Source organism: Camelina sativa, chromosome 18 (genome assembly GCF_030686135.1).
Source record: "Camelina sativa cultivar CO46 ecotype springtype chromosome 18, ASM3068613v1".
Taxonomy (NCBI): Eukaryota; Viridiplantae; Streptophyta; class Magnoliopsida; order Brassicales; family Brassicaceae; genus Camelina; species Camelina sativa.
In genome coordinates, this window is record NC_141897.1 from 22,034,266 (window position 1) to 22,060,035 (window position 25,770).

The following is a 25,770-nucleotide window of genomic DNA, read 5'->3' on the forward strand; positions in this document are numbered from 1 at the left end:
TCAATGATAACCCACTATCTAAAAATAACTATTTTATTTATATAATGTCAATTTTTTTTTGTTGCTATAAATTAAAAATCTCAGTGAATAGTCACGAGACAGTGCTGATAGTTCTTATCATGCAAAAATTACTCTTATCGCAAAAAATTGTAACTTGTGGATAAGACGTACTATATGGATAACGGATTCATTCAAAGTATCTGAATGATCCACAAGGGGAATTGTGTGGTATCTTGTCAATATATATAGCTAGACAGTGTTAGTATACGTAATACAAGTTTAATTAAATGTTACGTATTCTACTATATAACTTACACATACACAATATAATATTGCCAAATTTTGGTTTATATATATATCATATTTTTTGAGTAGTTGGAAACTATATGCACAACTACAAACAAAGATGCGGATGATTTGAATATATAAACAAAAAACAGTAGACAGAGGAGAGGATCATCACAGTAGAAACCCTAATCATTTTATATTCTTACGTGTCAAATTACGAATGGTCATAATCAGAGCAGAGAAGAAGAAGAATGTCGATGAAAGGAAAAAGTTTGACTTGTTAAGTCCCAACTGTCAATTTCCCAGCAAGACACATATCTTTACATAAATGCTTTATTGCAAAAACAACGATATAAAAAAGAATATACAAAAACCTAGTATTTATTTTTTAGATTCTTTACTGCTGTATATGTAGAAGTTGCTCGACTGGTCATTTTTACAATAAAGCAATCAGCTCAAACAGAGTAAAGAAAGAGAGAGAAGAAAGAAAAGAAAAAAAAAAGAGAGTGAGTGATAGAGAGAGAGAGAAAGAGACTATGGATCCTGAAGGTTTCACGAGTAGCTTATTCCGGTGGAACCCAACGAGAGCAATGGTTCCAGCACCATCTCCGGTTCCTCCTCCGCTGCAGCAACAGCCGCCAACACCTCAGACGGCGGCTTTTGGGATGCGACTCGGTGGCTTAGAGGGGCTGTTTGGTGCTTACGGTATACGTTTCTACACGGCGGCGAAGATAGCAGAGTTGGGTTTTACGGCGAGCACGCTTGTTGGTATGAAGGACGAGGAGCTTGAGGAGATGATGAATAGTCTCTCTCATATCTTTAGGTGGGAGCTTCTCGTTGGTGAACGGTACGGTATCAAAGCTGCCGTAAGAGCTGAACGGAGACGATTGCAAGAAGAGGAAGAGGAGGAATCTTCTAGACGCCGTCACTTGCTACTCTCCGCCGCAGGTGATTCCGGTACTCATCATGCTCTTGATGCCCTCTCCCAAGAAGGTACAGTGATATTGAATACATATAAAAATATCGCACGTTTGATATATATAATACTGTTCTATATATCTATGTTCACGTGACTAGTAGAAACAGATTTGTGAATCTTCCCAAAAACACATCAGCAACGATATTTTTGGATGATAGTTGTGATCTACATAATTTTATGATTAAGCTTCTGATACAAAATACAGATATTGTTTTGAGGCTCTCGAGTACAACTTCAAATTCTACACATATATCATATATGTATTAATGTATGTCTAACGATAAATAAAAACTGCATAATTGTTAGCACTATTTAGAGCTAGTGTGTATGAAGTGGTAGTCTGGTTATAATTGATTAGACCTAGTGCAAGAAGTACGAGGATTAGTATCGTGTATAGTAGGAAACTCAAAGAGTATACGCATAAACTTGATTAAAATAATGTTATAATGACAAGTTATATATGTAGATGATTGGACAGGGTTATCAGAGGAACCGGTGCAGCAGCAAGACCAGACAGATGCGGCGGGAAATAACGGCGGTTATTGGGAGGCAGGTCAAGGAAAGATGAAGAAACTGCAACCGCAAAGAAGGAGAAAGAAACCAATGGTGGCATCAGTTGAAACCGACGATGACGGCAACGAAGGTGAGGATGACGACGGGATGGATAACGGTAACGGAGTAGGAGGAGGTAGTAGTGGTGGGTTGGGGACGGAGAGACAGAGGGAGCATCCGTTTATCGTGACGGAGCCTGGGGAAGTGGCACGTGGCAAAAAGAACGGTTTAGATTATCTGTTCCACTTGTACGAACAATGCCGTGAGTTCCTTCTTCAGGTTCAGACCATTGCTAAAGACCGTGGCGAGAAATGCCCCACCAAGGTATCTTTCGATTCCTTTTTTTATCTTCCATGATCTAATCCTAACCGTTCATTTACTTTGTGAGAAAAAAACAAAATAAAAATTGTGTCGAAATTAATGGGGTATGGTAGGGAAACTATAGCTATAATCATGGACAGCTGTTCTAAAAGTAAGTTTGACAAGTCACGATTCAGGATTTTTAATTTTTTTTTTTTTTTTTTTTTTTAATTTTGCTATGTCTGGCATAGATTTATAGGTTCTGATATTTTGTTTTTCTTTTTTGTTACATCATGTCTTCAGAATAAATATTAGTTAGATTGCAATTTAAAATTTTGACAGTAAACCGTACGAAGACGTGTCGAGTTAGGGAAAGGACTCTGTTGTTTTTGGCTAAAACGACATGAGATTGTTAGATACGATATCCTCATTCGTTACATACAATTTCTGCATGCATTCACACACATACGTATAGGACTGTTCGACAATTAATAGGGATATTTGTTTCTATATAATATTTATGGAAATTTTCAGATCATTACTCTAATTTCACCAGGGAAGATATCATATGGATACTGCCCAAAATGGAACACCGTCTGGTGATCTGAACAATCAAATTCTCAGTTCAAAGGTAGTATACATCATGATTTTTATAACATCTGTATGCCTAGTTCTGATATATGTTGAATGTGAACCAATTAATATGATTCTGAATCTGTAATGTGTCTAGTCAAGTTTCATTCTGGTGATGCTTTATATACGTGTGCCTATTTCTTGCTATAGATGGAAATGCTAGTAAAGCAATTTGAGTCTGAAACTGTAACTTGTCTAGACAATCTTCACTTTGTTGATTGTTTATATAGTATGCCTAACTTATTCTGCTAGATATTGAATGCAAACCAATTGATATGCTTTTGAAGACTGTACTGTAATGTGTCTAGTCGAGTTTTGTTCTGAAGATTCCTCATATATGTATGCGTAGTTCTGCTATAGAGAGAACCCTAAGAGAACCAATCAATATGATTATGAAACTGTAATATGTCTAGTCAAGTTTCATTCTGGTGATTCCTTATAACTGTTTGCCTTGTTCTGCTATAAAATTGAATGTGAACAAATCGTTAGAGTTGTGAGATGCAGCTTCTCTAACCCAAGTGGGTTTGTTCCTCAGATGTTCATGTGTGGTATTGTGATTCTGTAGGAAGAAAACTATGCTGCTAAAGTCGAATCAGCGGGAAAAGAGATCTTGCACAAACATAAGGGGCAACTGAGACAGTTAATCCATATGCTGAGGCAAATTGAAACACAAGTGAATTCACATCAGGAAGAGATTCTGCAGATGGTTGACGATCGCAGAACCTTCTTCCAAGATTTCATCCAGAAATCTCTTTATTACCTAAGCTCGGTTCACAGCAAAAACCACGACACTTTCCCTGTCACTGTGAAGCTCCTTCGTGTCCTATTTAATAACATCAATGAGGTGCTTGGTTCTGTAGATACTGGTGTCAATGATCTTATGCAGGCTTTAGCAAAGAATATGTGTCACCCGATGACCAAGTACGTAGGCAATTTGGCAGCTGAATTAAAGCTTGGCCCTTGTGTGGAACTGATGAATGTAGTGAATGAGATGGAGAGAGCAAATGCAGATACAAGGAGAGAGCTGAAAGATGCTAGAGAAAGGATTAGACTTGCAGAAGAGACGAAGATCGAGTCTTTACTAAAGCTGAAAAAAGCTGAAGATCATGTTCAGAGAATGACAACATCTGCCAAATTTCTTCTACCCTCGAGTCAGAATAAGAAACAAGCTGAACATTCTATTACCGGCAAGGTAAATTTTCGAGAATGAGTATTGTTTGTGGAAAGCTCAAATGATTAACAACACTAAAAGGTTTGCTTTTTTCATCCTTTTGTCCATGTAGCGTATTGGCACAGAGGGAGGCAGAGAACACGAAGAGAAACTACTGTGGGAACTACTGAGCAAAAGGAGAAAGCAACAAGAACCAGAGAGTCCAATGGGACCTAAAGAGCTTATCAGACAAGCAGACACAAAGCAGAAGCCATTGGTGTATATTCGCCGAAGTACAAGGTTAAATTCTCAAAAAGCCCGTCCTGATTCTTTGATCCCACTTGGTTTGTCACCTTCTGCTAGAACAGTAACCTGGAGGTAAGTAAAGTAAGCACAAGTCTCACGCATTGCATCAGAATCTATCCACAATATGCTTCTTTATTACTTAGAATCCTTAGAACTACTCTTTTTTTTAATGTCATTAGTTACACTTTGATTAGCTTTGGTATTTCTTGAGAAGATCAAGTTGTTGATAAACCGTGATGTGAATTTCGCAGTGACCAAATTATGTATCAAAGCTTATAAACTTCAAATCATAAAAGTTCGGGACAAAAAAAGAATTTATTGAAAAAGTAGGGGATTGTGCACCCCAATATCCACGTTTTTATTAAAGTGGGCCTAAGTTTTAAATGTAGGCCCAAATTTACCTTCCGACGTCGGTTAGGGTTCTTCATTGATGATACCACCTGAAACACCTAGTTTCTCCCTCCGCCTCCGTCACAGAACGAAGAACTAGGTGGTTTATCGTGGTCGTCATATCCCTAAATTCCTCGATTCCGATACCAAAAAAAAGAAACTTATTACCGTCTCTTGTTCTCCGGGTAAGGTTCTCAAGGTCGATTACGACTTGTCTCTGTTTCGATTTCTACGTTGTGTGTTTTTTCTCCATTCTGTTACGAGAAATATTATACCGTACTTACATTGTCAGGTATTTACATCTGTCGAAGTCTCCAATCATCGGTCTGATTAATCTCTAACGATGGTATGTGTAATCTCCCGACCGATTATTTCTTTTGTTTCAAAGTTTTATTACCGGCAAGGTTAATAGTGAAATCAACACAAATAATAAAATCGTGGCATCGCCGTGACCTTGATTACTTTTGAGAGATCCTATTGAGCTGTGTATGTTTCAACAGTTTTCTTAAATTTGTGTGGAGGCTGCAAGAAACTATATTCTCAATGACTGATTACGTTAAATTGAAATTTTTTATGAATACTTTGTGTGCAGGCTGCAAGAATTTTGGCGAGTGTGATTGTGATGGGCTCTACAATCATAGGTAGGGCTTGTGCTCAGGCATATCGTCAGGCACTTGCAAGTATGTCTTTTAATTACAATGTTCTTCTGCTCTGATTTTTCTTTTGTTTATGGACAAGAATGAATTTATCAAAGATTCGTTCTTTGTGTGAGTGTCTGTGTTTAGAATGGTTGATAAACACTGTTTGGAATGGTTACAGATGCATCAAGATCCGGGGTTGCGCATGAAGCAGCTCAAAATTTGAAGAGAGGGAGCAGAGGGATATTAAGTGAACTAGAAGCTAGAGAGATTCTTGGTGTAACTGAGAAATCATCTTGGGAAGAGGTTCTTAAGGTTTGTCTTTGCGCTTCACCATATACGAATAGGGGGTTTCACAGTTTCTATCTGCTAATTGAAACGATAAACAAAAATAACCCTTTTTCTTATTAAGATTGTGTTATGTTTTTTTTTTGTAGAAATACGACACATTGTTCGAACGCAATGCGCAGAACGGAAGCTTCTATCTCCAATCAAAGGTCCATAGAGCTAAGGAATGCTTAGAGACTGCATACCAGAATACTAAAACAAGCGCATGATCAAGTAATAAAACTTTTGAAGCAAAATCAGGAATATATATATCTTTTGATACAAGTTTTTTTAAGTATTAGATCGAGAAGTTTTGAAATCTAAGTGAGAAGACGGTGGAGAAAGCCGCAAAGTTTGAAATGAGAGGAAGTCGGTGTGGCCGGAGTGCGGACAGTTACCGACTCACCGGCCGTTGTTAAAGTCTTTTTTTTTTTTTTTTTTTTTCAGTTGACTTTATTGTTCTTAGGTATGCTCGTTGAATTATCTGAGATTGAAAAATCTGTCTATTCTAATGCCAAATATAACCAACAGAATCGCACGTAGATAAATCACATTCCTAACCAATTTATCGTTGATTATTTTTCAATTAATTACGCAACTTTATGAATTATGATGAAGTATATAGATCGGTGCGGTATCTTTATGAATTATATTTCAATTAATCACGCAACAAAATACACAATGTATTTTGTTGAATACTTTAGATTTTATGTTGATAGTCAACTAAAATGATAGAGTTGCACTAGGGTAGTAAAACAAAACCAAGTGGTCTGACACAAGACTTTGAAGTCCAAGCCAAAGACTCCAAGTGGCTTTGAGATTGCTTAGCAAAGTTGCGGCGGTGTCTATTGCGCGTCTAAGCCGCTCCGAATGCGAATAGTATAGGTTTTTTTTTTGGGATCATAGTACAAATTACACAACCGAATCAAAGATTAAGATTTAAGAGAGAAAGCCTTCTATTATAATTTGATGTTCGGATGTTACTAGCGAACAAGTCGGCCACCGAATATTGTGATTCACACCCTAAACTAATTACTGATTTTGTAAACACTTATAAAGTCAACTAAAATAATTAAAGTGTTTGATGTGAACATATGAATTGCATCGATGGTATTAGCACTGAGTTGAAGCTTGGTCAAACATTAACGGAACATATAATACTATTGCACATCCAAGTTAAAACAAGAATTACGCCTAATGTAATAAGCATTTTATCTTGCGTTGCGGCTTGGTGAGATAATCTTGTAACTTATGACCAAAAATGTTGCAGCTGATTAAATCAAGAAATAATACTTACTTATACGTTCAAGAAATCTTAAAGAGAGGACAAAAATTAACACTCAAAAACAGTGAAGAAACATATCACCACCTAAACTTTTAAATGAGACTTAATCACAAGTAATTCAAATCTCTTAATTAATATCTCAAAAACCTGAACGAGAAGAGGAAGAAGAATCCCCGAAGTGCCAAAACCTGGCATAATCTTGCTCTTCTTGTTGCCTAGAAGAGCCACCAGAAGACGAAGAAGTAGTTGTAGCTGCAGTAGTAGTACTATGATCATATGACATTGAATATCCGCTACCGCTAGTGCTACCAAATCCCCCTCCCAAATTGAAACTTAGCATATCGTTACTACTCCCATCTTGATAATATTGGTTGTATGGTATATTATTTTGCGGTTGGATTTGTGGAACTTGATTTGAGGAGTAATAAGTAGAGTTACTTCCGAGCTGAACCCTCTCCGGGAAATTGAGTTTGGCTTTGCTTCCTTTGAACTTTAGAGCTGCTTCATCATATGCTAAAGCTGCCGACTCAGCGGTTTCAAATGTCCCGAGCCACACGCGTGCCGCCTTTTGGGGATCTCGAATTTCGGCTGCCCATTTTCCCCATGGCCTTTGCCTTACCCCTCTATAATGCCTTCTCCTCAAGTTTCCTTAATTATATTGAAGTCACAAAAACATTGAAATCATTAAATCTTCGGCATGGTCTACGCATACATATATGCATAGTGCATGTAAACATTTTAGATGTTTCATTGTATGGATTTAAATATATATCATAATATATTAGTGCTAACTTATCTAAACCATATATATATACTACCAACAAGATCTCCATGTTAAAACTTTAAACTCACATTTTGGTAATTCCAGAACCGTTGTTGGTAAAGGAGTACTGAAAAGCATAGTTTAAGTTACAACTGTCTATATTAAGTTTGGGTTTTACACTTTTACTATCTGATATGAAAATTTCACAAAATTTCCAAATTCTTGAACATAGTTTCAAACATTAAAAGAGAAAAAAGACACAACATAGAGATGAACATGTATATGTATGTATACCTTCATCTTGATGAGTAGGAGCCACTTGTTGATTAGGGTCTTGTGGATTATACACAGAAGGATGGTTATCAATAATGTTATCATGAGGATTGCTTTGTTGGTTTCCGATTACTTGAGTCAAGGCCGAGACCATAACACGCATGTCGTGTTGAGATCGGGACGAGAAAGCCGGGAATAAGTTCTCATCTTCCTCTTTTTCCTCAGATTCATTGGAGGGCCAGTTCCCATACATTCTAGGATCCACTTTTGCTAAAAATTAGTTAAAAAAAAACTAACCTTTTCTCTAGAAAATATCAAAATCCGATGTAGGATTTAGAATTTTGGGTTGCTCAGTGTTTTCTTTGTGGTATCTTTCAACATCAAGAACAAGAAAACGATAAGGAGCGGAGACGAAATTAGATTGAAGTCAAATGAAGAAAGAGAGAGAGTAAAGTTTTTTTTGGGGGTTTGCAATCTTTGAGGCTTTTTATATATAGAGGAAGTGTTCTACGTGTGAACATATGAACTACAAAAAAAATATACGTTTTAATTAAGTTTGTTTTTCTTTTAGTTCTTTCTCTTTTTCCTTTTCATATTCTTTCGTCTTTAACAATTAGTTTTTATGTGCATGCTTTGTTATCGTATTTAAAAAATATGTTTGTACGATCAGTACGGATCAATGTACATATAAAAATGAAGACGTATATATATTAACATGAGAATGTTTGTTAAACTTTTCTTAATAAGGAAAGTGGATGTGAACTTAAATTATCAAAGGAGGATGATATTATATAAAGATTACCTCAAGAATACTACACCTACACGAGATGGAAAAACTAAACATGCAAAAGTGAAAAGAATACAATAAAGAAGATAAGAAACTGCGCATGCATGTTCATGTTTTGTTTAATCATTTTTTTTGTATGAAAGGGCTAACGCATTCATGGAACCAAAGGAAAGAGATATAGTAATAGTATTTGTTTTTATTTGAATAATAATTTTAAAATATAAAAGCAGTATCGCGTTCTTAGTTGTAAATGTAATGTAAACCGACACTTATTTGTTTCGTCAAAAATCGACATTCTCTAAAACAAAAAGACCCTATAATAATATTAAGTGATGTAAACCGACACCTTTTGTATGTCGAACGTGAATTAAAAAATGAAATAAGAGTTTGCGTACGTGAGAAGTGAATCTAATTTTTAATGACTGGTTGAGTAAATATTTGCAACAAGACCTCTAAATCCAAGAACCGTGTACACACACTCAAACTGAAAGGGAAACTTTTTTTGAAGTCTTTTCGAATTGTTTCCCAAGACTCCTTTTTGTATACTCTAGAGTCAGAGAATCGCGATAAGGCATCGTAAAGGTGTAGCAGACATTCAATGAAAAGTTATCTAGTAAGCACATTATATTATTGTGTCGTATGGATTTGATTACATGTATATAGATAGAGCTTATATATATTTTGTAGACGTTATATAGTTTCTAGTGTAAGGGTTGAGTTGTGTACACGTTTCTACTTTCGAAAGGAGATAAATTTATTTACTTCATGGAGGAGCACTTGCCTAACTAAATTTTATTGGTTTGAATGTAAAAAGTTTTGATATATGAATAAGTCTTGACCCAAAAAGTCAAGAGCTAACTAAGTTGACAGGTAGAGAGAACTTATGTATACTACAATGTGTCAAGTGGATATAATGTAAGACTTGTAAATGTAATCCATACCCACTTTGACTAACAAAGATCATGTGTGTGTGTGTACTGCATGCGTAGTTGTTAGGTTCAACTACCATTTCCCTAACCGGCGGTTTATTTATGTTTATGATCAAAATTTTCTTTAAACTACAGTATTACCGTAAAAATGTCTTTGGTCTCACTCCCTCTACATTTTAGATCACCATGTGACAGTGACACCTAACTATTTTATTTTACTGAAAATTTATTGTGATGAATAATATACCATTTGTTCACTTTTCTAAACGTGATTCCACCCACAGCATAACCTTTTGACATATGAATTTTTGAACAATTTTTATCATATCAAATCATTAGATGAAAATGGATAACATGCAATTTTCATCTGCAACTTGAATGAAATAGTAAGGTTTATATGGATGTTCACTATTCTCTCTTGTAATAAAAGAAAGATGCAGAAACACTACAAGAAAACACGCCTTTTGCGAGGACATGTTGTGACGGATTTCAGCTCTCGCAAATTTGCGGTTAATTTGCGAGGGATTTACAAAAAATAAAAAAACCCAAGCATATCCCTCGCAAAATTGCGAGGAACAGGGTCGTCGCAAATCCGCTGCTCATTTGCGACGCATTCACGACAAATTCGCTGGGAAGGTCCCATCCCTCGCAAATCCATCACAATATTGCGACGACTTTGCGAAAACAAATTCCATAGCAAATTTGCTATGAAATTGTGAGTGAATTGCGAAAGCCATAGCAAATCCATTGCAAAGTTAGGAAAATAATTTTTTATAAATATTACAAAACTTAATATAATTATTCTGAAATACATTTGAACGTGTTCATAAGGTGAATTTACTAACCTTTAAAATTATTTTGATGGTTTTTACAAATTAGATGTTCAAGGTTTGCGACAAATTAGCGACTGATTTGCTAGACCCATAGCAAATTCGTCGCAAATCCATCGCAAATTACTCAAATAACAACCTTAAACCCTTAACCCTAAATCCTAAACCCTAAAGACTAATTACATTACTATTAATGATTAAAAAGATGAATTCAAGACTTATAATCAAAGATAGCAGTGCAACACAAAATTGTTGGAGAATTGGACAATTTGGCATATATTTGTCTCAATGTAATGAACATATGTGTGATATAGTGTAGAGGATCATCATGTTTAGAGTAAGATACAAAATTGGACAATTTTGGAATGTTTGATGATAGAAAAGAGTATGATGGCACCATTGGACCTTATAATATACTTGAAAGTTTATTTGACTAATTTTTTTAATTTATTTTGATGGTTTTTACAAATTAAATATTCACGGTTTGCGACCAGTTTGCGACTGATTTGCTAGTCCCATAGCAAATTCGTCGCAAATACATCGCAAACTACTCAATACATAGCAATTCTCTCGCAAATAACAACCCTAAACCCTTGAACCTTTACCTTTAAGACTAATTTCATTACTATTAATGATTAAAATGATATCATTCAAGATTTATAATCAAAGAGAGGACACTAATGAAAATTGCAAATCCTAAACCCTAAAGACTTTGCGAGGGATTTGCTACGGTCTCTTGCAATTCTCTCGCAAATTCTGGAAATATTAATTACATATTTTTATATGCTTGCTAGGGATTTGGGAGGGACCATAGCTAATCCCTAGCAATATTTGCTAGGGATTTGCGACATAGTATTTTTATATATAATTAGAAAACCTAGTTTGAGCGAAGCTCAAACCTCGACTAATCCGCAGCCAAAAGAGAAACCCTTCTCGAACCCTTCTTCTCCGATTTCTTCTCTCTTCTCCGTTCCCTAATCCTTCTCTTCTCCGATTTCTTCTCTCTTCTCCGATCTCTTTTGTCTTTTCCGGTGAGTCTGCTCCTCTTCTCTCAGGTCCGATTAACCCTTCTCGAACCCTAACTCCTCCACTTCTCTCTTGTCCTCTGAATCTCTTGTCCGGTTAATCTCCGACTCGATCTCTCCTCTCTTTGCTGGTAAGTCTCCTCCTCTCCCCTTCTAAATTAGGGTTTCGAAATTGGGGATTCAATTTGGGGTTTAGGGTTATGATTCGATTAGGTTTTTAATTCGATTTTAGGGTTTCGAATTTTGGGGATTTAATTTTGGGATTAGGGTTTCGATTTTTGGGATTTAATTTTGGGTTTAGGGTTTCGATTTTGGGAATTTAATTTTGGGTTTAGGGTAACGATTTTGGGGATTTAATTTTGGGATTAGGGTTTCGATTCGATTTTAGGGGTTTTAATTTTTGTTTTTAATTTTGGATAATTTTAGGGTTCTAATGATTTTTACATGTTCTCCTTCTCTTCTCAGATGTCTTCTCGAGACCAAAACGGATCTGTCAACCAAAACCATTACACAAGGTTCATATCTTCACAAGGATTATCTCCTCCCGTCCCTGCTCGAGGGGTACGCTCTACTGGCTCTGCTCAAAGGCTACATTCTACCGCCTCTTCTCAAGGTACCTCACCGGTGCAAAATGATCTTCCTCCTCAGCAAAATGATCCTCCTCCTTAGCAATCAACGTCGCGTGTCAACGGTGCAAGTGCCTCTCAAGTGTTTTTCATTTTGGAAGAGTTACTTGCAAGTCCCGGGCGTGCTGGCTTACCAAAACTGGATCCTAAGCGACCTCCGGGTACTATCTGGTGAGAATGTTATGTATCTAACATATAGTTTATCTTTATGTTTTGTATTTTCAATGATCCTAATTCCTTTTATCTTATGTTTTGTAGGTTTGACCAGGATTCTTTGGCTGTTGCTACTGTCCGGGTCATTTTTGAAAGAGATTTCAAATCAGCTCATGCCAATTGGACCCAAACACCAGGTCCGGTTGTAAACCGGTGGTTTGAAACTTTTGCGGTAAGTTACAAATTGTTGTTGTGTTTAAATTACAGATTTTGTGTGTTTATCATTCGAATTTGGTTCTAATTCATTTTATGTCTTTACAAGCAAACATATAATTGGGATGCGTCCATCAATGGAAGAGTTAGAGCTGAGTTTGAAAAGAAGTTGAAGACCCGGATGAGTGATCAAGTGTCTCGGTGGAAGGGTAAGTGGAGGAAGAAAGGTAATGACGCAATGCCGCGGTGGCTTGATCCTACTGTATGGGATGGCTTGGTCAACTTTTGGTGTGAACCAAAATCAGAAGCAAAGAGTATCAATAGCCGTAATGTTGGTATAGTGATCCTGATGGCACCGAAATACATAAGCACCGTTCTGGTCAGACCTCTTTTAAAGCCCGAGCACGAAAGCTTGTAAGTATCTATGTTTAATACAAGTTCATTAATCATATCATATCTATAATATAGTAATATAGTTGTTTGATTTCTCTGTTTTTAGTCTGAGAGTACTGGTGAGCCACTACCTGATTTCCTGCGAGTACTAGCAGACACTCATAGGAAACATGATGGGTCGTTTGTTGATGGACTGTCTGAGAAGGTGTTCAATGAAGTGTCGTCAAAGATAGCTGAAGCTGAGTCTGAGCTAATATCAGCGGATAACATGGAGAGTAGTGCTTCTGGTGGGTTATCACTAATTGTGAAGAACCAAATTTATGCCGAGGTAAAACATAGTTCCTCGCAAAATAGTTCCTCGCAAAATGCGTGGGATTTGCGAGGGACAACATTTCCTCGCAAAAGTTGCGAGGGAATTGCAACGTTGACCGATTTGCGAGACGCGATTTGCGAGGAACGGATTTTTCTCGCAAATTTCTCGCTTTTGTCGATTTGCGAGGGATTCGCGATATATTTGTCCATCGCAAAAGACGTGTTTTGTTGTAGTGAAAACGGATCTCTTCAAACTCCAAATATTGAAGGAAAGAAAATCAAACACAAAATGTTGTATAATGAGTCTCTTCATTTGAAACCATATACTACATCCTACCAGATTCACACAATTATTAGAAGAAGAAAAAAAAAAAAAGCCAATGTAATGGCGTACGACGATTACCCGCCGTAGTGGTTGATGTAAATGTATAATATGTAGTTATGTACACACTTCATTTACACACGAGATCATTTCATGGAGGAATAGGTTTCATATTACGGATTCTCATATACGTCAAAAACTGTGAAGGCAATTCTGCAAGAAGCGCTTGTACTACTGAGATCTCTCCATCTGCAAGGTAACACAAACACAACACATTAAAAAACCCCACCAAACCAGAAAACTAGCGTTCTCATGGGTCTCCTGCGGTTATAAACTCCATCAATCAAACTACACTTACGTTGGACGTCTCGTAGTGCCACAAACTGAACAATATCTCGTGAAGCCAGTCGCCCGCTAGAGCTCTCCAACCTTTCTCCTCTATCTGCGTCTAGTATCTATAAACAAAAGTACAGTTTATACAAGATCGATCAGATATACTTGTAATAATCTTAAATGTGTTTTGGAAAGCAATAATGTTTTACCTCCATTTCTTTAAAATCAGCTCCTCCAACTCCTACAATGAGGATTGATAATGGCAGATCCGATGCACTGACTAATGCGTCTTTTGTTTCTTGAAGATCTGTTATAACACCATCCTGCAACAAGAGTTTTTGGTTTGTAAACAATCTCTGATTTGTTATTTTATGTGATGTTGGTTTCTTTTTATATATAATATACTCACTGTGATGATCAATAAGACGTAATACTTCCGTGAACCTTGAGCTAGAGACGTGCTGGCGATCATTGCAGCCGAGTTGATCACCGGACCAAAAAGGGTAGGCCCTGCAAGAGAGACATGGAAGAGGGCACTGGTGTATGAATTCATGATACCTTGAATCCCATCCACCTGAGAGAGAGAGAAAAAAGCATAATTGGCGTGTGAATCGAGAAAACATCAAGTTTAATTTCAAAGTCAAGTTTGTGTACCTCAGAGTATGAACTGCTTCCGTTGAGGTTAAAGCAATGAGAAACTGGACTGTCGATCGGACGAGCTCCAAATCCCCAGGCAGGAAAACGTTTGTCTGAGTCATAAAACTGCAACACTTCTCCAACATCCACTATTGCCTGAGATAAAAGAAGAGATCATGATTGTTTAGTCACAGTCACAGTCGCTGCTAATTATAAGAAAATGGAGTAACACTGAGTCCTCACTCTCTGGTAGGCATTTAATCGTCCCGAAGGATCAATGTAGTGCAAAGAATCAGGAAGGCGGGGATTTCCGTTTGAAGCTGAAGGACAGTGGAAAAGTTTGGATTAGAGTATAGGAAGGCGATGGAGATAACATATATTGTTGATAATTTATTTTCGCATGTATAGTTTATAGGCTTTTCCGCAGTGGTGCAATACATACCTGTGAAATCAATTGCTACCATGAAGTTTAATTCAAACCCAGATGCCAAGTATTCTAGGAATGTGTGCTGGACAGTCTCGGTAAACTTGTCCACAAAAAGCTGGCTCTTTAACACCTAAAATAACGATCAATGGTATTAGATAGCTTACATGAAAAGGCATGAAAATGTTAGGAAACCTTTTCGTATTGGTTTATACCTTGTTTTGTCCAGCACCAGTAGGCAAAGATAAATTGATTCCTTGGCCAGCCAAATGAAGTTTTTCCAAGTCCGAAAGTGATTTCTGAACTTTTCTGGCCACCCAAAATAAACAAGTAGTTATGTCAGCTAGGAGCTTAAGTCATTCCAAAAATAAAATGGGTTAAGCTTTAAGATTTAAGTTACCCGATAAGACTGTGTTTGCCATTGGAATTAAAGTCTGAGCATTCTATTATCAGTGGGCTATCCTGCAGGATTATAGAAAGAACTTGAGATATCTTTCTGTGAATTCACATGCATCTCGAACAGAGAAACAGACCTTGTATTCATTCATTACAATTTATTGGAAGCTCAGATATAAGAGATCTCCCGTACCTTACTCCCCACTTGTTGAACACTAAGAAAGAGTGGTTTAAAAATTGGATTAAGATCGTTCTTCCGGACTTCAGTTTTAGACACGGGGATTGGAGTACCATGCTCTACAATCTTTGACACCACCAAAAAGGGGTCCTAAAATCAAGCGGCAAAAAGAAATATATTGTTATATTTATAGTCAGAACCATATTTTTAGTAAAAATGGTAAAAGAGAAAGAAATTACAAACTTACACTTTTTGAGAAAAGATCCTTAGATTCCAAACTGGAACATCTAAATACAACCTCTGTTGTAATCTTAGAAGCAAGGGACTCCTCAGCATGGATGATAAGCTTTCCGTGGTGAGGCTGAGACTGTGGAGCAACGCCTTCTTTACGCTTGAGTTCTAACGTGCTTGTCCTGGTCGATTTTGTGATTATCTGCGTGATTGAAAGATAAAAATTGTAAGGTAGGCAATAAAACGAATTTATACTGTGCATCTCAGAGAACATATATTGCAACGCTAATATATGTCTGTAAAATAAAGAAGGGAAGCAATTAAGCAGTGGATACCTCAGACAATGCACATGTTGCCTCACCAAGAAACTGCTGATCGTCAAGCTTAAGCATCTGAAAAGTAGACCTTCAGTAGTAAGTACACTATGTATTACACTGTTAAGCAAAACAAGGTTGTGCATGACAACTATTCTCAAACGAAACTGAAACAAAGCAAGTTGAGGCACAAGCATGCGGGTGCTCATATCCACATATAAAGAGACAAGAAAAATAGCAAAATTACCTCTGCTCTTGAGTTTTGGAATTTGGTGTCAACGTCAAACACACGAAACCTGGTACATAAAACCTTTCAGTAGGTAAGAAGAACAAGACGGTTGATTTGTTTCCTCATTGACACATTTAAAAAAAAAAAAAAAAAAAAAAAAGAGAAAGATAAAAAGAAGCTTACACCAAAATCTGGACAGTCTCAAAATGATAAGCGAGAGTAAATTTCTTAATCCATTTGGGAGCTAAAGAGTTCAAAACAACTTCACTGCGAAACACTTCAGAAAGAGTTGCATCCTTTTCTTTTTTATAAACAACCACCATTGGATCACTCTACAGGAAACATGTCATTTAAGTAGAGAGGATATCAAAAAAAAACATAGGAGCAGCCAAAAAATTTGAAAAGCAAAAGTAAAACAAACCTTGGAGAGCACGTCCCGATCTCGCAAATTAGAAGCAGAAAACGATAGCTGCATAAAATAAAAAATAAAAAAAACACAAAATCGTCAGATACAGAGAGAGACTCGTAAAATTGTGAGAAAACGTGTATGGCGGAGGGAGAGATTAAATTTAATAAAAACCTCGATCTGAGAGAAGAGACCGTTGAAGCCTTTAGACTTAAGAAAGTAATCAAGAGCGTCGTTAGTGGTGGCGAGAGCGGCGGAGGAAGCACTTCCACCAACGCCGGCAATCGCACCAGAACCGGAAGAGACATCGGAGCAGCAGCAATTCCCCATCCCCTCTCTCTCAATTTCACTTCACTTCACAGATTAAAAAAAAAAAAAACTGAAGAAGCACCTGTATTGAAACAACAACAACAACAACCGTTTTTGAGAATTTGTGTTTGGGCACACCCCAAACGGAAGAAGGACGGAGAGAAAACGCAAACAAAAAAAATTGGGAGAGCAGAGAGTAAATGGGACCCAACTCAACTTGTCCAAGTCAATCTTTTTTTTTTTTTCAATTGACCCGTCTCCCTCCCTTCATCTCCCTTTTTATAGTTTTTTTTTTTGTCATCATTTATTTAATTAATATTGACTTTAGAAAATGATTTATTATTATTATTATTTCTAACACGAAGTATCCCAGAAACGTTCAGCTATTTTCTGAGAAATTAACTTTTGTATTTATCAGCTTCTCTTAGTAAACGTGTCAGTCAATTTGAAACAAATATTATTATGTACAAAATTCAAAACATTATCGTTCTTCTTTTTCTTTAAACATATTTGTTAATACATCATTTAAAACCAATTGAATCAGTGTTAATTATCTGTGATGTATGTTTGTATTATAGGCTGGTCAATAAATATAAATAGATAAATAGACAAAACACTTTCTTTTTTTCTTAATAATTGTGATCAATCATGTTATTTTGCAATACACTTGTATTTCTTTTTTCTTTAAGCCAACAACTAGACCTCTCATTCTTTTTTTTGGGTTTATTTATTGTTATAATTTTTTTTTATTCTTTTAATTCACAGAAAAGTTGAGAGAAATTTTCAAACTAGTACAAATTGTTACACTATTTGGCAGTTGGCACAACTATTTGGAAAACGCTACAAAATTGCCCATAGAATGAGAGGATTATGAAATTAAAATACCCCCCACCCACACTGGTGAGAATTATTTACACACATTTTACATACATAATTAATTATTTACCCTGGATGAGGAGACCATCTTTTTTTTCTAATCTCTCTTCAACACAAGTCGTATAGTTTACACAGCTCAGAAATTTTGTGGAAATCATCCTAATGCCTATGTTTATGTGACTTTCAAAACTGGATAAGATATCAAGTTATCTACATATACACACATATTATATAGACATTTATTGAGTGAAATAAGCCAATGCTAATTTCTTCTTTGTCAATCATATTTTGATGATCTGTGTGACACAACAACCACATAGCTGTAAACAGACAGGACCATTGACAAAAGAAAGAAGAAGAGGGCAGGACCAGAGCCTACGTAAATTTCTTTTGCTAACAAACGTTACACATATACAACAGAGGGAAAGAGAGGTGTGATTTAATATCTTTTAGTTGCAGAAAATCAGAAATGGAAAAAGCTTATCCTTTTGAGACAAACAAACAACATGTGAAATTGCAGTGCAAGTGGTCAAACATACATAGTGGGAGACTTGGGACCCCAAGAGAAAACTCAAAACCAAAGCAAAGTCTTTCTTTTTCTACCAACAGATAGGGCTTAAGGGTTTAGAGCCAATAAACATGTTCTTGGTCCTTAGGTTGCGTTTGAGAGAGCGATTTTGACAAATTCGTGTGTTTTAAGGTGAACCTTTTCATCTTTTAAGGTATTATTCTTAATAGCAAATCCCAAATATTAAACAAGAACATACCAAAAGAAATGTTTTAGGATAAGTACTGATAAAAGATTCTTAATTTTACATCCCAATCAGAATTGCATTTCAGATTGCACTCCTGAAATGGGACTTCAAGAAGTTTTGATGGTTTGAGGCATTTCCTCTTGTGCAGCTCAGATATGAATATGATCAAACCATTATATAGAACTTTTTTTTAGAAAAAAAACTTACAGTAAACGAGCTGGGGACTCTAGCTATAATGTCCTTGACCTTCTTTTGAGTGCACCAGTTTGATTCCATGCCTCCCCACCACGCACAAGTTGCCCACGTCCTGCAATACCAATGCAAAGAGGTGTTTTCAGCAAACTGTTTCTCACCTGAACCGATACAATGCTCCTCAATTGAGTTTGAAAATTCCTTACGTATACGAGAGTTAACAGAGTCCTCTCTCTGCCATCCCAGATTCGCAACACTTTTAAGATGTTTGATAATAGGCTGTGGTTGCATCCGCTGTTTGAGGGTAATAAGACTGATTCACCGCATTCCAATCTCCTGTTGCAGAATATGCCTGGTTTGCAGCATTCCAATCAGCTGTCCCGGGAGCCCCTGGTACAGAACCTTGCATCACACCTTGTTGATTGTATACAACAGTTTGAGGATGGTATTGCGGCATGTAACCAACAGCTTGAGCATGTGGTTGCGTTGTGTATTCAGCAGCTTGAGCATGTGGTTGTAGAGCATACCCAGCTGCCGGTTGCTGAGAATACCCGGTTGATGCCGCATGGTGTTGCTGAGTGTACCCGGCTGTGGCAGCACGGGGTTGCTGAAAGTACTCGGTTGCTGTAGCATGGGGTTGCTGAGGGTACCCATTTACTGTAACATGAGGTTGCTGGGCGTACCCAATTTCATGGGGGTTTTGAACATATCCAGTTCCACCAGCATAGAGTTGAGTAGTATGCCCCATAGCTGCATAATATTGCTGCTGCGGATAACTCATTGTTCCAGCATACGATTGAGTACTTTCTTCCACATTCCCAGCCTGTATATGCTTGGTATAGTTACCCGCTACACTTTGAGGTTGGTGTGTGAAAGCAATTGCTCCAGCAGCTGGTTGTGAAGCTTCACCATGTGCCGGTGTAGGATAGCCAGCTGTCTCAGTATGAGATTGAGAAGCACTAACTGCCTGCATATCTGGTTGCATGGACACTGTAGTATTTGAAACTGTAGATGCTTCTGGGTGGTAGTAGGTCCTAGCCGGGATTTCATGCTGCTGACTAGCTTCCCCTTCCTTTTGTGATGGTGAAGTATAGAACTCACTTCTATACACACTCCCATTAGCTGTAGGTGCAGAAGGATGCTCATTCCCAGATAACGTCGACGGGTGATATTTATTATCAGAATAAGGTGACGCAAACTGGTCCTTCTCTGATGGTGTTGCCGGAATATATTCACTTTCTGACGCCAAGCAATCTGAAGCAGTTCCGTATCTGTCATAGCAAATAAACCCAAGACCTATGGTTACACATTCACATATAGGTAACTGCAAAACCAGAAAATAGGAACAATGTAAACATCTGCAGAGTGGAGGTCCTGGAGTCTAGCAGAGTTCTCAGATTCACATATAGCTATGGTTTTAAACGTCTGATGGCTACAAATATCAGTTCTTTAGTGAGTTATGATCGACATATTTGGCATAAGATAAAAGTTCAAGTTGGAACTGAAATAGGGTAATAAATCAACAAAGTAATTGGCTAAAGGAATACCAAAACCCCCTACAACCATAGTTACCTCCGAATATTAGATAAAATGGTAAGGTATTTAAGTTGAGGGTCCTGTATAGATGACCGCGGAGGGTCTGACCGAGGAGGGTCTGACCGAGGAGGATCTGACTGAGGAGGGTCTCCGAGCAACCGTTGCTGCCGAGCTTCTGTAGGATAATAAGGCTGATTCAAATTTGACAGACTATCTCTAGGTGGGGTTGTGTAGTCGTCTTGTCTGGAGTAACTATGTTGGAGCAGAGATGTGCGGGGAGCAGACTGATGGGCCATAAGAGAGCCAGGTCGTGGTTCTGCATGACGAGCAGACAGAGGATCTAAAACAGATGAAGCATTTCTAAGTTGTGTAGCAGCTATGAACCTTTCCTCAAAAGATAGAGTCCTTGGTGCTGGAGCTCTAGAAGCCAATCTCTGAGGTAACAGATCGATCTCTGGAGCAGTAAATGGACGGAACAATGATAACAAAGACATAACCTGCAATCCATGGAACAATTATCATTACTAAAAAGTCAAGCAGGTAAGCATGGAACTTAAAAAAACCTGTGCTGTAAAAAAAAGCAAGAAAAAGTGTATTACTTGGTGAGGAGCAAGTTCTTGATTAAATTTGGGCCCCTTGTAATTTTCATAGATAGCAGACTTGAAAGCGTTTTCTGGCAAGGGATAACAGTTCATGAGGATTCTAAATCCAACCTGCCAAAATCAAGTAAAAGAGAAAAAGAACAATCTTAGACACATTCAGATGATGATTTATCTAAACGAAAGCATATGTGTGTGTGTGTTCACAGGAGGCTTACCTGAGCAGGATATTGCATGTCAAAAGCTTCAGGTTCAATATCCAACCTGCCACCAGTAGTAGCTTCATAGACACCATACAAAAGTCTCTTCTCAAAGTCATAAAGGAAAAGCTTCATCCCTGGTTTGATACTCTCAACAACGTCTCTTCTTCCTCTTGGAACGCCGAAAACACGGTAACGGTAGCAATCATTTTTCGTCCTCGCATTACACATAAAGATATAACCAGGTAGCAGCTGCTCATGATGAACCTGAGGTCTCCTTTGTATCACTTTCTCTAATCCAGTGGGTGAGTTCCCATAAGCAGCCAAAAGGTTTCTGTTATACATAGCAGAAGCAGAGTTTTGGGAAGCAGCAACATATGCATTATTAGCATTCGTTTGTTCACCATCAGATAACTCCATCTCCGTCTCCATCGCTTCGGCCATCTCTTTAAACTGTAAACAAGTACGCGAATATGTCACTGGAATTACAAAAACAAATGTGGGATCAAGAAATAGTAATAAATACGTCACACGATCTGGGTTTTGAGAATCAAACGGAAAAAAAAAATCAAAGAGAGAGATGAAAATGACAAAAAGTGACTTACCGGAATTTGAAACCCTAGGACTGAAATTGAGAAATCAGGAAGATTGAATAAGAGAGGTAATATCAGATCAGGTCATAATTAGGTGTTGATTTTTGTATTTAAGATTAGGATCAACGTGCGAATCTGAATTGATAGAAGAAGTTGGATTCTGTTCTCTATATAAGTATGTTTTTGGTTCATGAAGGTGTCGCGGAGAAGATGACTTTCACAGAGAATCACGTGACAGACGTGTAAGGCTAAATATTTAAATGGGCCAATAACTATCTATTGGGCCTTTATTAAGACCCAAATCTTTAAACAAAACTAATTTACCCATCGTAAAAATAACAACAATTACAGAGAGTTGGAACTTTCTGACACAAGCCGAGACCAGACCAGAGAGTTGGTGTCTTTGATTTGAGAGTTGTGAAATCGATCTCTAGTCTTTGAGTTGATTTAGAGATCAGCTTTTCAGAACATAAAAGCCCTGTAGTTGCCTCTTCCGGAGATCAATCTCTATTTGTGAATTTCAGGTTCGTCGAATTGTGATACGGATGATACTAGGGTTTCTTAGAATTGGTTTGTCTCCTTAGTTTAAGGTTCGTCCAATTCCTGGGTTTCTTCTAGCTCGTGCCAAGATAGGAACCTAGGGTTTGTTCTGTGCTTTCTTCGATTACTGAATCTCATTAGCTTTCTTGATTTTTAATCTTTAAGTTCTATGTTTTGAGTGGAGGTCATCTTTTTTTCTTCTGTAGAATGTCTTCAAGGGAGAGGATAGGTTCAAAGCATCATAGCAGAGTGAGCCAAGGCATGTCAACTAGTGGGTCATCATTATCAAGGCACCATGAGACCATCTCTTCGGCTTCGGATCCGCGTCATCTTCGAGACCAACGGATCTCTCTTCCCGATATTCTAGAGAACAAGATTGCAGCTCAAGCTGCTGAGATAGACCGGCTCTCAAGTGACAACCGGAAACTAGCTTCAAGCTACGTAGCTCTCAAGGAAGACTTAACCGTGGCTGACCGTGAAGTCCAGGGGCTAAGAGCTCACATCAGAAAGACGGAAACAGACACCGAGATTCAGATCCGGGCGACTCTTGAGAAAATAGCTAAAATGGAGGGTATGATCAAGAACAGAGAGAATATAAGGAGGGAGGTGCAATTAGCTCACATTGAAGCTCATCGGTTGGCCAGAGAACGCGAAGAGCTTGCTTCACAGGTGAAGTTGGTGGTAAAGGAGTTGAAGAAGGTTTGTCTTGAGGCAGAGGGTTTAGAGGCGTCGAGCCAAGAGCTTGAGCGGTTGAAAGAGGAGCACCAGAGATTACGGTAAAAAGAAGAGTCTTTTACATGTCAAGTAACTGTTAACTATTGATCACCAGTTGTTTTAACCATTTGGTTTTTATGTAACAGGAAAGATTTTGAGGAAGAGAAGAGTGGGAACGTAGAGAAACTTGAGCAATTGAAAGAGATGGAGAGGAAAATAATCGGAGCTGTTAAAACGATTGAGAAGCTGCGAAGTGAAATCGCAACCGCAAGGAGCAAAGACGTCTGAGAATTGAATGTGTTTTAGATTTGAGACCAAAGAGGCCGAGGCTGGGGCTCCTCTATTTAGGAAGGGATTACAAGAACCACAATTGTGTTCTCATCTTTCCTAATATATATATATATATATATATATATGAGCTTTCCTTTTTTTCAAATCAACCTGTTCCTTTCTGAGAAAATGAGTTAGAGAAGTGTTCAAATGGTCGATCACAACATCTGCTGAGAATATTCTACCACAGAAACAAACAAGTGTACTCTTAAGCATTCATTACACAAATCCCCAATACTTAAGAAGAGGTCAAGCGACTAGATCGACCTCATCGCGTTGAGGGTAAACCACATCAAGCCTCATCATACTCTTGTACTGATCAGGTACCGGTGCACCACCTTGAACACACATCTCCACAACCGCAGGAGCCTTGCCGTAGAACCTCGTCAAGCTATTATCAAGAACAGAACCATCAGTAGGATCCCTAACATGCCACACATAGTTTGGACCAACCACATCATCAATAGTAGCTTCTTGCCACGCATGCATTCCGTCTCGCATCTGATGCTTTGTCGCTTTACACATCCTCACTTTGTGTCCCTTTGGACCAACCTGAATCTCTGGACAATACCCACAAGTCCACACTTTGTATCTCTCCATCAGTTTCCTGACCCCCAAAACCATTTCAAACCATGACTCCATCGTCTCAATGCTTAATTCCTTCAAGCTCTTCTTCTCCTCAACCTTGCAACGATCATCTTCTTGTAAAAGCTCAACAGTAGAAGTAACTGCAGTCTCTATATTTCCATCACTGACTTTCTCAAAATCTACAATCCGTCCTTCGATGCTGTACACAGGTTTCGATCTTCGCTTTGATGGGAACTTCTCAAGGTCTACACCAGCCTGTATACATAGCTCGAGAACCGCAGAGATCTTAGGGACGGTAAATCTCTCGTCGTGTATAACTCTCGGTTTGACAGCACGGTCATAAAGGTGAAAACTTTTTGGGAACAAGACAACATCGCTCACTCTTCCTCTTTTCCAGACATGAGTCGCACTTCTTGAACCACTACCAGGACCTGTACAAGTCCTGATTTCATGACCTTCCTTGCCAATATGAACCTCAGAGCAGCATCTGAACAAAAACAACACAAGTTCTCAAATATATAAGCAAATCAAAAGAGAGAAGGGAGAGGAATAGTAATGTAACCTGCAGCGATGAACAGGAACATGGTGAATGATTTTAGAGAGGCCGGAGAGCAAAGAGTTGCGGCATCGGTGAACAGAATGAGCCACGTGGACAAGTTCCGGAACAAGTAAACCGTTATCCGGCGGATCTTCCAGAACTCGACATGGTTGTAGTTTTCTCAGTTGCTTCTCTTCTTTCGCGCGACGAATCAACTCTTTCATCGGAGTCGGATACGGCTTCCTCTCTGATTTATCCTTCCGTGGCTTGGGTACGTCGGCGTAGAGAGGATCGTCATCATCAACAACGACAACTGGAACGTCGTGATTGGTGGTTAGAGATTTAACGGGAGTTGAATAATGAGATTTTCTGATTACGGAGACTGAGATTTGCATTAGCTTTCTTCTCTGCATTTTTGCTCCCAAATGCACATAAGGTGTTCGATAGAATTCCCCAATGGTGAAAAATTGGGTTTTCTCAGTTTTTTTTTTTTTTTTTTCACATGCCTTGTCACGTGGCTCCCACGTGTACCTTGCTGTTACTTTTGGTTGAGACTCCCGCTTGCCCTCTACTCTGCTTCTTCTTCTCGCAAATCAGATTTTGTCTCTCCGAAGCTTTGAAAAAACCCTAGAGAACAAGAAAGCGAAAAGAATCGTTTGCTATGGAGCCTTCTTTCAAGGATGATGAAGAGGGCGCACAACTCTACAGAGATGTTACACGTCACTTCCGTGAAGGAAACTACATCAAGGCATTGGAGATCATTGACGATTTGATTTTAGTCCATGGGGAAGATAAAGACGCATGGCATCTTCGTCTCAAAGAAGGTCACGTATTCTTGGGACTAGCGCAAAAAGCAGAGAGCCCTGACGTGAAAGTCGCATTCTTGTTAGGTTCTGTAGAGTGTCTTTCGGAAGATGATGGGTTATCACCACTTTGTGCGAATTCACTCCACATGTTGGGCAAAAAGCTTGGGTCAGTATTGTATCTCAAGAAGGCTGTGGAGAAAGCAAAACATGGTTTAACTCTTACTTGGGCAGAGAACCCAGCTGAACATGGTCCACTGAGTTTGGAAGATCAAAAAGTACTCGACGAAAAGAATAATGGATTGTTGGAAGTAATCAGAGATGCAGAGTCTCGTATCGCTTCTTCCAAGACTCTTGTTGGTTCTACTATGAAAAACTCTGAACAAAGAGTTTGGGAGTCAAAGAAGAGTCCAGACCCGCGTGAGGATACATTTAAAAGATTGAGGTTATACTGGGTGGGATTGGATGTTAGGATCAAAAGGGACTTTTTGAAAGTAAGCGTTGCAAAGCTTACAAATTTTGTTGTGGGATTAGGATATTACAAAGCGGAGGGACGAGATGCTTTGGAGCAAGTTC

At 38.2% G+C, this 25,770-nt stretch overlaps 7 protein-coding genes across 14 annotated transcripts; 3 read left to right on the plus strand and 4 right to left on the minus strand.

The window, feature by feature from the left end:
* The first annotated feature begins 647 nt into the window (after nucleotides 1-647).
* LOC109124977 (protein LEAFY-like) lies at nucleotides 648-4,758 on the plus strand. Of its 5 annotated transcripts, none has more exons than XM_087499962.1 (6): nucleotides 648-1,281; nucleotides 1,734-2,143; nucleotides 2,676-2,750; nucleotides 3,318-3,944; nucleotides 4,036-4,280; nucleotides 4,598-4,758. In XM_087499962.1, the coding sequence occupies exons 1-6, from the start codon at nucleotides 825-827 to the stop codon at nucleotides 4,650-4,652; spliced, it is 1,869 nt and encodes a 622-aa protein (XP_087356088.1). In that variant the 5' UTR covers nucleotides 648-824; the 3' UTR covers nucleotides 4,653-4,758. The 5 variants fall into 5 exon arrangements, with proteins under 5 accessions (XP_087356088.1, XP_087356089.1, XP_087356090.1 ...); XM_087499963.1 differs by having other exon boundaries at nucleotides 1,746-2,143; XM_087499964.1 differs by having other exon boundaries at nucleotides 4,460-4,615.
* Nucleotides 4,698-6,096, plus strand: LOC104762308 (mitochondrial import inner membrane translocase subunit PAM16 like 1). Its single transcript, XM_010485569.3, has 5 exons — nucleotides 4,698-4,783; nucleotides 4,891-4,944; nucleotides 5,191-5,278; nucleotides 5,418-5,551; nucleotides 5,674-6,096. The coding sequence occupies exons 2-5, from the start codon at nucleotides 4,942-4,944 to the stop codon at nucleotides 5,791-5,793; spliced, it is 345 nt and encodes a 114-aa protein (XP_010483871.1). The 5' UTR covers nucleotides 4,698-4,783; nucleotides 4,891-4,941; the 3' UTR covers nucleotides 5,794-6,096.
* A 746-nt stretch (nucleotides 6,097-6,842) lies between these two features.
* Nucleotides 6,843-8,265, minus strand: LOC147923152 (ethylene-responsive transcription factor ERF114-like). Its single transcript, XM_087499981.1, has 2 exons — nucleotides 7,906-8,265; nucleotides 6,843-7,496 (listed from the first exon to the last, which is right to left on the minus strand). Exons 1-2 carry the CDS (start codon nucleotides 8,135-8,137, stop codon nucleotides 6,988-6,990), a joined length of 741 nt encoding a protein of 246 aa, XP_087356107.1. The 5' UTR covers nucleotides 8,138-8,265; the 3' UTR covers nucleotides 6,843-6,987.
* Nucleotides 8,266-13,444: 5,179 nt separating this feature from the next.
* LOC104762311 (protein BONZAI 1) lies at nucleotides 13,445-16,951 on the minus strand. The gene is made up of 16 exons (XM_010485575.3): nucleotides 16,796-16,951; nucleotides 16,637-16,684; nucleotides 16,399-16,547; nucleotides 16,234-16,282; nucleotides 16,008-16,064; nucleotides 15,689-15,874; nucleotides 15,457-15,591; nucleotides 15,268-15,329; nucleotides 15,083-15,176; nucleotides 14,886-15,000; nucleotides 14,687-14,763; nucleotides 14,462-14,599; nucleotides 14,217-14,381; nucleotides 14,017-14,130; nucleotides 13,833-13,929; nucleotides 13,445-13,723 (listed from the first exon to the last, which is right to left on the minus strand). The coding sequence occupies exons 1-16, from the start codon at nucleotides 16,949-16,951 to the stop codon at nucleotides 13,626-13,628; spliced, it is 1,740 nt and encodes a 579-aa protein (XP_010483877.2). The 3' UTR covers nucleotides 13,445-13,625.
* A 1,619-nt stretch (nucleotides 16,952-18,570) lies between these two features.
* LOC147923153 (uncharacterized) lies at nucleotides 18,571-21,910 on the minus strand. Of its 2 annotated transcripts, none has more exons than XM_087499960.1 (6): nucleotides 21,694-21,910; nucleotides 21,107-21,541; nucleotides 20,889-21,002; nucleotides 20,326-20,786; nucleotides 18,960-20,024; nucleotides 18,571-18,868 (listed from the first exon to the last, which is right to left on the minus strand). In XM_087499960.1, exons 2-5 carry the CDS (start codon nucleotides 21,530-21,532, stop codon nucleotides 19,013-19,015), a joined length of 2,013 nt encoding a protein of 670 aa, XP_087356086.1. In that variant the 5' UTR covers nucleotides 21,533-21,541; nucleotides 21,694-21,910; the 3' UTR covers nucleotides 18,571-18,868; nucleotides 18,960-19,012. The 2 variants fall into 2 exon arrangements, with proteins under 2 accessions (XP_087356086.1, XP_087356087.1); XM_087499961.1 differs by having other exon boundaries at nucleotides 21,107-21,567; nucleotides 21,694-21,871.
* Nucleotides 21,911-22,024: 114 nt separating this feature from the next.
* On the plus strand, nucleotides 22,025-23,395 carry LOC147923154 (protein FLX-like 4). Of its 3 annotated transcripts, none has more exons than XM_087499983.1 (3): nucleotides 22,025-22,205; nucleotides 22,428-22,997; nucleotides 23,082-23,395. In XM_087499983.1, exons 2-3 carry the CDS (start codon nucleotides 22,429-22,431, stop codon nucleotides 23,221-23,223), a joined length of 711 nt encoding a protein of 236 aa, XP_087356109.1. In that variant the 5' UTR covers nucleotides 22,025-22,205; nucleotide 22,428; the 3' UTR covers nucleotides 23,224-23,395. The 3 variants fall into 3 exon arrangements, with proteins under 3 accessions (XP_087356109.1, XP_087356111.1, XP_087356110.1); XM_087499985.1 differs by having other exon boundaries at nucleotides 22,059-22,323; XM_087499984.1 differs by having other exon boundaries at nucleotides 22,135-22,271.
* Nucleotides 23,396-23,416: 21 nt separating this feature from the next.
* Nucleotides 23,417-24,818, minus strand: LOC147923155 (APO protein 3, mitochondrial). Its single transcript, XM_087499976.1, has 2 exons — nucleotides 24,416-24,818; nucleotides 23,417-24,340 (listed from the first exon to the last, which is right to left on the minus strand). The coding sequence occupies exons 1-2, from the start codon at nucleotides 24,802-24,804 to the stop codon at nucleotides 23,515-23,517; spliced, it is 1,215 nt and encodes a 404-aa protein (XP_087356102.1). The 5' UTR covers nucleotides 24,805-24,818; the 3' UTR covers nucleotides 23,417-23,514.
* Nucleotides 24,819-25,770: the final 952 nt, after the last annotated feature.

What these genes read in the sequence shown, in the direction of transcription:
- LOC147923152 (XM_087499981.1), bottom strand. Translation starts at nt 8,137, where the DNA reads ATGTATGGGAACTGGCCCTCCAATGAATCTGAGGAAAAAGAGGAAGAT. An exon ending in TCCTACTCATCAAGATGAAG is followed by an intron (nt 7,497 to 7,905) that starts GTATACATACAT and finishes AATATAATTAAG; the next exon opens with GAAACTTGAGGAGAAGGCAT.
- LOC147923155 (XM_087499976.1), bottom strand. Translation starts at nt 24,804, where the DNA reads ATGCAGAGAAGAAAGCTAATGCAAATCTCAGTCTCCGTAATCAGAAAA. An exon ending in GTTCCTGTTCATCGCTGCAG is followed by an intron (nt 24,341 to 24,415) that starts GTTACATTACTA and finishes GTTTTTGTTCAG; the next exon opens with ATGCTGCTCTGAGGTTCATA.
- LOC147923153 (XM_087499960.1), bottom strand. Translation starts at nt 21,532, where the DNA reads ATGGCCGAAGCGATGGAGACGGAGATGGAGTTATCTGATGGTGAACAA. An exon ending in ACATGCAATATCCTGCTCAG is followed by an intron (nt 21,003 to 21,106) that starts GTAAGCCTCCTG and finishes TGATTTTGGCAG; the next exon opens with GTTGGATTTAGAATCCTCAT. An exon ending in AAGAACTTGCTCCTCACCAA is followed by an intron (nt 20,787 to 20,888) that starts GTAATACACTTT and finishes CATGGATTGCAG; the next exon opens with GTTATGTCTTTGTTATCATT.
- LOC147923154 (XM_087499983.1), top strand. Translation starts at nt 22,429, where the DNA reads ATGTCTTCAAGGGAGAGGATAGGTTCAAAGCATCATAGCAGAGTGAGC. An exon ending in GAGGAGCACCAGAGATTACG is followed by an intron (nt 22,998 to 23,081) that starts GTAAAAAGAAGA and finishes TTTATGTAACAG; the next exon opens with GAAAGATTTTGAGGAAGAGA.
- LOC104762308 (XM_010485569.3), top strand. An exon ending in ATATCGTCAGGCACTTGCAA is followed by an intron (nt 5,279 to 5,417) that starts GTATGTCTTTTA and finishes GAATGGTTACAG; the next exon opens with ATGCATCAAGATCCGGGGTT. An exon ending in CTTGGGAAGAGGTTCTTAAG is followed by an intron (nt 5,552 to 5,673) that starts GTTTGTCTTTGC and finishes TTTTTTTTGTAG; the next exon opens with AAATACGACACATTGTTCGA.
- LOC109124977 (XM_087499962.1), top strand. Translation starts at nt 825, where the DNA reads ATGGATCCTGAAGGTTTCACGAGTAGCTTATTCCGGTGGAACCCAACG. An exon ending in TGATGCCCTCTCCCAAGAAG is followed by an intron (nt 1,282 to 1,733) that starts GTACAGTGATAT and finishes TTATATATGTAG; the next exon opens with ATGATTGGACAGGGTTATCA. An exon ending in GCGAGAAATGCCCCACCAAG is followed by an intron (nt 2,144 to 2,675) that starts GTATCTTTCGAT and finishes TAATTTCACCAG; the next exon opens with GGAAGATATCATATGGATAC.
- LOC104762311 (XM_010485575.3), bottom strand. Translation starts at nt 16,951, where the DNA reads ATGGGGAATTGCTGCTGCTCCGATGTCTCTTCCGGTTCTGGTGCGATT. An exon ending in TCCAAAACTCAAGAGCAGAG is followed by an intron (nt 16,065 to 16,233) that starts GTAATTTTGCTA and finishes TCTACTTTTCAG; the next exon opens with ATGCTTAAGCTTGACGATCA. An exon ending in ACGTCTTATTGATCATCACA is followed by an intron (nt 14,131 to 14,216) that starts GTGAGTATATTA and finishes CTCTTGTTGCAG; the next exon opens with GATGGTGTTATAACAGATCT.